The sequence below is a fragment of the Vanessa tameamea genome, chromosome 25 (genome assembly GCF_037043105.1).
Source record: "Vanessa tameamea isolate UH-Manoa-2023 chromosome 25, ilVanTame1 primary haplotype, whole genome shotgun sequence".
Classification (NCBI taxonomy): Eukaryota; Metazoa; Arthropoda; class Insecta; order Lepidoptera; family Nymphalidae; genus Vanessa; species Vanessa tameamea.
This window is the reverse complement of record NC_087333.1, coordinates 5,910,543-5,919,941: the sequence shown is the minus strand read 5'-3', so window position 1 is coordinate 5,919,941 and position 9,399 is coordinate 5,910,543. Positions and strand designations below refer to the sequence as shown.

The 9,399-nt window shown below is 36.7% G+C and overlaps 1 protein-coding gene across 1 annotated transcript; it reads right to left on the bottom strand.

Annotated features, from left to right (window-relative positions):
* Positions 1–460: 460 nt before the first annotated feature.
* On the bottom strand, positions 461–1,336 carry LOC135194141 (uncharacterized). The gene has a single exon (XM_064219006.1). It carries the CDS (start codon positions 1,334–1,336, stop codon positions 461–463), a length of 876 nt encoding a protein of 291 aa, XP_064075076.1.
* Between the last annotated feature and the right edge of the window lie 8,063 nt (positions 1,337–9,399).

Sequence of the window (9,399 nt, the reverse complement as noted above, 5' to 3'; positions counted from 1 at the left end):
CTTTTTTTTCATTAATTGTACACCTTATCTTGTTAATTAACGTCTGATTTAATCGTTCATTTAAATCATTTGAAAAAGGTGCTTTTACTGCAGTGAAAATGATAGGTATACTCTCCTTTCTTAAAAAGTTTTTAAATTCATTGGAATTTATCCCCGGATATTGATCAGATAGAATCATTCCAATTTTATTGTCAGGAATAACTTTTTTTATGAGTTTTATGAAATCTTCTGCATTCTGAGTTTTTGATGTTATATATATGCATATCTGGTGAAATGATCTACCAGAAGATGGAGATATGTTTTTGTAGAGCGGGAGCCACCAAATCCACCGATGGTATCTATAGAGACGATTTCAAACGGATAAGTAGCGGGACCCAGATGTGACATCAATCCATATTTAAATTTAGTTCTAGATTTATTTTTTATGCATATTTCACAGTTCTCACAGATTATTTTTATATTATTTAAGTTTGAATTTTGCCTTTCCTAGTAGTTCATTCATCTGTGTTAAGATTTCGTATCCTTGTTTGACATTTTCAAAACCACTCAGGAAGTCATCAACATAGAAAGATTTCAGTATTCTTTCCGCCGCCATTGGATAATCAGCACCATCATCGTGAGCTACCTGCTGCAGTGCCTTGACTGCGAGATATGGAGCAGAAGCTGTGCCGAAAGTAACACGGGTAAGTTTGTAATGTTTTATTTCTGAATTAGGATTTTCTCTCCACAGAATTCTTTGGAAATCATTATCACGATTATCGGTCTTCACCTGACGGTACATCTTAACAATATCGGCTGACATGCAAATTGAGGCCGACCTCCAACGCATTATGATGTGCCGTAGTTCCGGCTGCAAAGTAGGTCCTATTGCTAGTTGATCATTTAGTGACATATTGTTTTTGCCCTTGCAGGACGCATCATAGACTATTCTCACTTTCGTGGTTTCTTTGTCATCACGAACCACAGCGTGGTGAGGTAAGTAAATGGCCTTTGGATTATCGATTTCTTCTGTAGATATAAGTTCCATATGATTTAATTTTAGGTACTCATCAATTACTTCTTGATATTTTACTCTTAGTGTTTTATCTTTTTCTAACTTACGTTCAAGTGATTTCAGACGATTTTCTGCGATATCTCGAGAAGAAGTGACTTGAGGAACTTCAACTTTAAGTGGAAGGCGAACAATATATCTACCGTCACTCTCTCTACGGGTATTGGTTTCAAAGTGATGTTCACAGAATTTCTCTTCATCAGTGAATAGTTTTTCTTTGGGTAGTTGAATATCTGATTCAAGTTCCCAGAATCTTTTTAAATTAGATGTGCAACGACAATGCATTACGTTTATGTTACTAGCGGGCTTAGTATTTGATCCAATTACTCCAGATAAAATCCAACCTAAACATGTTGCTTGGGCCAGTGGTGTACCAAGCGGTCCTCGTTTTATTCCTGCACGAAGTATTTTTGTATATACTTCAGCTCCCAAGAGAATGTCGATTCTATTGTGTGTGTGATATTCGGGATCTGCTAGCAATAATTTTTTTTGTTCTAACCACTCCATTGGTTTGACTTTCTCAGCTGGTAATGGAGACGTTATGTATTTGATAACGTGTGCGCTCACTGAAATTTTTACAGTGGGATCATCCATGGATTTTAATTTTAACTGGACTGCGGCCTTTGATACCACCTCCTTTCTTCCACCCAAACCTGCAATCAGATTAATGGTAGGTTTTTTCTTTAGACCTAGATATTGGACTGCCGACTCCGTTACAAAAGATGACTGCGAGCCCTGGTCTATTAATGCTCTTAGTTTGTAATCTTCCCCATTTCTCGATGTGACCTTTACTACCGCAGTGGCTAGCAAGACCTGCTGAAATATTTTACCTGTCGAGAAACAGGAGACCAATGATGCTGAATGGTTTGAAGAGGTAGGATCGTTTGAAGATGTGACAACACTCTTGTTTGGCTTGTTGTCACCATCACTAAAAATAATCTTTATTCTGTTTTGTCACTTTAAAATTTACACGTTTCATTTTAATTACTATAATGGAATCTTTGATAAATTTTCAAGGAGATATATCTTCACGCATTAGTAAAGCCAGAGCTAAATCGGCTCGAAGGACCAAAATTAACAAAATTTTGGGCTTAGGAGTTCTTAAGGGGTCTTATTCAAACACTGTCCTTAAGGTTCACAATTAATTTATTTATTAAAAATTAAATTATCACTTAAACGTTCGATGCGGAATGTTGCTTGCGCGATCTAATATACAAGTGACGCCATCTGTTGACGACTAGCGTCAGGTTTACATTGGACACCTATAGACTTTTTTACACCATTAATCGTTTTTAAATTTGCTTGATTATTATAAGTTTTGTGTGGGTTGTTTGGGAACGATATTAATCTTGAGTTAATTATACTCACATTAGATCCTGAATCATAAACCCCCCACGTTTCTATGGAATTAATTATTAATAACTTGGTTTTGATTAATGGTGGGATTATTAGTTTTTTGAATCTATTTTATTTAAACTTACTTCTAATTCAGAATTGTTCACACTTCTAATTGGCTCCTTTCTAGAGCGGTTATCATCTCTATTTTTAAACCAACAGACAGATTCCGAATGATACCGAACCCCTTTCTTTTCTTTTTCACAAATCCTACATGGGCGGTCTTTTAAACTTTTTTCTTTTATTTTACTTTCCGGATCAATTACTTTTTTTTCAACAATCCTTTTGTTAATAAAATGTTCCAAGCCCCGAATATTACTAAATAAATCTTCAGTGTCTTTTAACTTATTTCTATCTATTTCGTCTGCTATAAAATTAGGTAGTCCAGTGACAATTAAATCAATCAAAATAGATTTATCAATTAACTTGTTAGTTTCTAATAAAAGCCTTTCTTTCTTTAGAGCATATTCTAATAACGAACCCTGTCTATACTTAAATAATAGAGCATACCTTATTGGTGACCGGCCTTTGTTTACATATGTTTCACAAAATTTTGTTTTCCACATACACCACTCTGAATTTATTGAATATTTGATAAGCATAGAATTAAACCAATCTTGACAAGAGTCATCCAAAAATAACCGAAACACTTGTATCTTTTGAATATCTTCACTTACACCTACACGAATGCATTCAGCTTCGAAAATATCCATCCACTGTGTAACACTTGATGTATTTTTTGTCAATTTTTCTATTACGAACTTTTCAAATAAATTCTTTAAATTAGACTGCTTAGTTTCCTTCTTTAATTCAGCAAAACTTTCAAGGATTCTTGTAACCTTCTCTGTTGAGGTTTTTGATGCACTCTCCTCCAGTAAATATCCATTAAATTGCATATTTCCATCTTCATCCGAATAAGTATCGCGTAATTCTGGTGTTAATTAAATCCATACTTGTCTTTTCTCGTGCCTTCTTTGTAAGGTTGCTTTTACTTTTTGATAAATTTGAGTTTTTGTCAACTCATTATGCAGTTTTACCGGTTGTAATTGTTCCGGGATTAAAAACAGATTTTTATCGGCATTCATAATTAAGGTTATGCATATATTACATTAGTCTTCGGGTCTTCACTCGATTTCACAACAAATTCAAATTTCAACTTTTCCATTGTTTCCAACAGCTATAATTAATGTTGTTTTGTAATATGTTGTTTATTGAAACAAAAACTGTAGTTGTTGCTCTGTAAAGAGAAATTTATTTCTGAAAGTTTGACACAATGAATATTATATTTGCAAATACAATTTACGACTACTTATATACCTAGTGGAGTTTGGAGGGCGCCACTGCGCACTGTCAACATCGTACTCGTTATAAAAAATTAATTAAAATTATTGAAGTGCTCCAAAACAAAGTGATACGTTCAAAACATAAAACCAGTGCATAAAATACATCGATCAATATATAAATCACAGTGCATATACAACAAACTTCTATCAAAAGTGCATAAAAACGTTCTATCTAGTGTCATTAGAAAATCGTCAAGATGCCAAGACCCATATCATAATTCGAGTGCGAAGTAATAGTGGAACATGTGTACGACAGGACTGAAACTTGAACTACATTAAAACAGTGCGTAATCCTAAAGCATCAACTATAACCTCAAAAGTGCTTAATAATCATCATAACAATTCCTTTGTTCTGAATCATCGATTTCCATCAGCGCCAACTATTGCGATTCATCAGAACTTCCTAACCAGGTCCAAGTTCGACGCGCACTCCGTTATCTCACAGCGCTTACACAACTCATCAGTGATCATGATCAGAATGATCTCGCGGAAGATGTTTACTATTATCGTTGAAATGCAAGTAGCTCCTAATCATCTCAAACCGATTTACCGGCATTGCGCTCTTTACAGGATCATACCCAAACTTGGAATGCCAATATGAGCGTACACTAGGGAAATGCTCCATTGACTTGAATAAAAGAATTCCTATGAATTTTTGTAACTCCCCAACACTAACAGTGAAAGATATTGAAGGTTTTTTTTGTACTGCATATAAGTTGGTTTCATCAGTTGTGAAGTACTGCAAAAAACATTTATAAGGTGTATCAAGTTCAGTTATAGCAGAATTTGTTGTGCAAGCACAATCATGTTGGTAATTTGTGAATGTTGGTGAATAATTTTCGATTCGGCAAACAACAAACTGTCCTTTTTCAAAATGAGTTTTCTTTTATCAAACTCTACATAATGTTCATGGCCTTCTTGGATGGGTAATGAAATAATAATTTCACTAACCAGGCAGATCTTGAACCAGTGGTGGATCACTATAGGTAGGATCTTCATGGTCCTCTGCATCCTCGTGACTTACCCAACTCATGAATTATTTCTCTTGCATTAGCAATGAAAGGTTCTTCAACTTCACTTTCATCTTCCAAGCCATCCTCAGAAATATTTCCGTCTTCTAAAGTCGCTAAAAGTTGTTCTCTGTCTCTATCTGCCAATTTACGAGCCATTCTGAAGGAAAATAAAAAAAATCGAGTAAATAAATTACGTAACTATAACAAATAAGTCAAAAATTAATAAAAAAATATTATACCTTTAGTAAAACTATTTCTTCTCGATTTTGCATACTAATGTTATTGTATTCTAAAAAAAAACAACGTAATGTGTTCTGCTTACTTTTATCCTCTCGTAAATCAATTTGCACGTAATAATACTGTTTAGTTTCCACTAAAATGAAATTTCAATGTAACCGACAAAGTGTGTATCTAAAATAGACTGGGAGATGATGACACAAAATACTAGGTCATTTGTACCAGTATGGCGGTTCTTCAGGGGTCTAATTGCATAAAGGCAAAAAGGAAAATGATGGTCATAGCGCTCTGTTATAACCCTACATTGTTACCCCTTTTGCTGACCAAAGCTGTCAATTCATCACCTTTCCTCCAGAACCGACAGTAGCCCGCTCCTCAGAGTCAGTCCTACTCCAACCTCCGATTCAGACGGTCGCGTTCAATAATTAATATTGTTGTTTTTTCTATTTTAAGGACTCAACCCTCAACCCCTACTATTGCTTAGTTTAGTTTTGTGAACATTCTTTTTTTTAAAAAGGCTCCAAGTCCGTACCGTATAACATTTTTGGTGTCAGCGGTGGGATCCGGAAATTCCAGTGCCCTACTCAGTTACGCCAACTCGATCCGAATTCCTATTTAAAGTGAAAATCGGTACGGACTCCGTCGTGACTAAAAAGTTAAACTGAAAAGTGCTAAGTGCAACGTTTGTCCACACCCACACAAAAGGGCGTGAAAGTGCGTGAAAATTTGTAAAACCTACTATTCTCCGGGCCTGCTGTCCTGCTAAAGGCCCAACAAACATCAGGCCAAACATCAGCTACTGCTGGCCATAATTCACATCGAGCTATACAAACTATTATTCCTGGCTACGACGAGCATCATCTACTCGACGCGACTCTCACCGGTTTGCGGCGAAAATTCTGCGAAATGGTAACGGTGAGTGAATCTTTGGTCAATAGCGGTTCTCAAACTTTCGTGCTTTTCTTATTTTGTTTTCGTTTGTTATTTACTGTGTGTCTTATAATCTTAGTCAAAATGTCTGAAAGTAGAGCTGTGAGCCCAAAACCTGAAAAGGCCGAAACAATTGTAACGGATACAGAGGAAGATATTTTCTGCCCTCCTGGTCCAACCACTAGGTCACAGATGAAAAATTACGCCTAGCATCAAAGTCGAATTAGATCTAACTACACTACTCAAATTTATTAAGCCATACGATGGGACTAGGGAGACACTTAACTCGTTTCTCGTCAATTGTAACAACGCGTATGATTTAGCGTCAGATGCACAGAAAGACATACTATTTAAATATATCCTATGCCAGTTACAAGGAAAAGCACAAACTGCTTGTTCCATTAAAGAGTTTTCCAATTGGGCTCAACTCAAGGAGTTTCTTTAAACTCAATTCAGTGAAATAAAGCATTATGCTCATTTGCTCACTGACCTCCAAGAGTGCCGTCAGCTAAATAACGAAACAGTCAGCGCATATGCCTTTAGAATCGAGAGATGTGTTTCTCAACTACTCACAGAAATCTCTATATCTCACAGCCATAAGGCAAGGGAGATACCAGGTCGAACGGCTGCTATGGAGGAATTAGCACTCCATCACTTCCAAATGGGCCTATTAACTCGATTATCCAATATTGTTAGGTGTAAATCACCTAAATCGCTCAACGAAGCGATAAACATAGCGATCTCGGAGGAAAAAATACAACAATACCTCTATAAACAGAGTTCGTCTATTTCAAAACCAACAAATACACAAAAGCCCAACTTCCAAAATGTGAGACGCGAACAATCTCAACCAGGTCCGAATCAACCTAGGACACCTTTCCAGAGTAGGCCTACTAATTCCAATAATACTTTTCAAAATACCCCCCGGTACCCCCAGTTGTAGATACTGCAAATATCCTGGGCACACAATAGAACAATGTCGCAAACGACAATTTAATAACAACAGACTTGAGTAAATCAAAATTCATTAGGGACACCACAACGCGTCAATTTCATCTCTAATGTCCCTGAACAGCAGTATCCAACCGAATCAGACGAGGGTTATGATACTGTCGATGCCGAAACAAAAAACGAGTAAGAGTCTCGTACGGGACCTCAAGTTTTTAAAATCGACACCCCAAGCGTCTCTTCTAAATCAAGACTGCCTCCTTTAAATGGAGACCAATCTTTGCCAAATATTACTAAATCTATTGTACCAAATCTTACTAAATCTATTATGCCAAAACTTACTAAATCCACTGTGTCAAGTTTTACTAAATCTACTATACCAAAACTTAGCGAATCTACTAAGCTCACTAAATCCACTGAATCTATTATACATATATTATATATATTATATTAAAACTCTGGGTGTGACTGAGATGTGGGACAAAAGTACTTCGGAATATCTACGGGAAAAGTTATTGTATATACTAAGGAAATACGAAATAAATGTGAAGCAAATTTATACGATTACATCAGATAACGGTACAAATATGTTGAAATTGACCCGGTTGATTAATGACCTTTTAGTTTTAAGAGAAGACAGAGAAGACGATTTATGTGACGATGATTCTGACTCGGAATTTGAATACATCGATTATTGGAGGTGACTTTCCAGTCTGATGATGATGATTTACAATATGTAATTACATCAGTTCGGTGCGCTACACACTCACTGCAGCTAGCAGTTCAAGATGCTCTGAGAGAAGATGAATCGATACACACGATTGAACAAGCGCGCACAATTGTCAGAAAACTCCGAACGCCGACTATGAGAAATCTTATAAAATCGGCAAAAAAAAATAAACCAATTTTAGATAATAACACGAGATGGAATTCCACTTTTGACATGTTAGAGCGATTAAAAAGTTTAAGGGAATATTGCTCTAAAAACCCTGGTGAACCATTATATTTGTCGAACAACTTTTGGGATACAATCGATGACTTATTAAGTTCTCTGAGACCTGCCAAAATTTGCACAAAAATATTACAAGAGAAACAGCTTAGTCTAAGTGATTTTTATTACTATTGGATTAAATGTTATTTAGATACATCACACGTGCATATCCCTCTTGCACAACAGATTTATGTATTTATGAAAAGCCGGCAAAACAATTTGATGACCAATGCTGCTTTTGTAAGTACATTGTATTTAGACCCTCGATTTCAAGTGGTTTTATCGTTTGAGGAGATTTTTTTTTTTTTTAATGTTATTGGTTGGTGGACGAGCATATGGGCCACCTGATGGTAAGTGGTCACCACTGCCCATAGACAAAGGCGTAAGAAATATTAACCATTCCTTACATCACCTATGCGCCACCAACCCTGGGAACTAAGATATTATGTCCCTTGTGCCTGTGATTACACATCACAAAATCTGGCTGTTCAACATTTAAACGCCACTTGGCTACAGATTTTAAAAATACAGGCAAACAATATTAACCGCAAATTCGGCCTCACATGGAACACTGCTCTTACCTCTGGGCAGGTGCTCTCCAGTTCCTTCCATTTGACCGTATCCAACGTAAAGCAGCTCGAATTATCGACGATCAAGCCCTTTCTGATCTACGTGATCCTTTGGCTTTGCGTAGAGACGTTGGATCACTCTGCATATTCTACCGAATTTTTCATGGGGAATGTTCCGATGAATTGTTTGGATTAATCCTGGCTGCTGAATTTCACCTTCGGACATCTCGTCAAAATTCCAAGTTCATCTGCATCACCTAGATGTCCGAAAATCCACAACAGCGCGATTTTTAAGACATTTTCTGCCTCGCACAACCACTCTGTGAAACCAGCTTACATCGGCGGTTTTTCCGAACCGATACGACTTGGGAACCTTCAAGAAAAGAGCGCACTCCTTCCTTAAGGCCGGCAAAGCACCTGCAAGCCACCCGGTGTTGCAGTTATCCATGGGCGGTGGCAGTCACTTTTCATCAGGTGAGCCTCCTGCTCGTTTGCCACCTATCACATATAAAAAGCAGATATCGCAATTCCTGATTTTAAAAATACATTTGATACTATACCAAGATCTAGAATATCCTTGCTTATATGTATATTCCATAATAAGATATGTATCTTTATCGGAACAAAACTATTCACTCAACTTTAAGTGAAAGAACTAAAAGCCTACGGGAGAATCATGATATCTCGATAACTGGACATTTAGGTTCATCTCGTATGTAGAGTAGAGAACAATTGTTCTGGAAAGGAAAGAATTATGGGTATAAAAACTGGTCCATTTGCATTCGTCTTGGTTATCTGATTTATGGAGTTGTATCAAGGAGCTTGCACAGGAAATACCCACCCAGAACTAGGAGTTGGTGCTTCGGTGGTTCTAGATCTTATATCGAACTGCCTCCTGGAACTTACAGTTTTTATATGGACA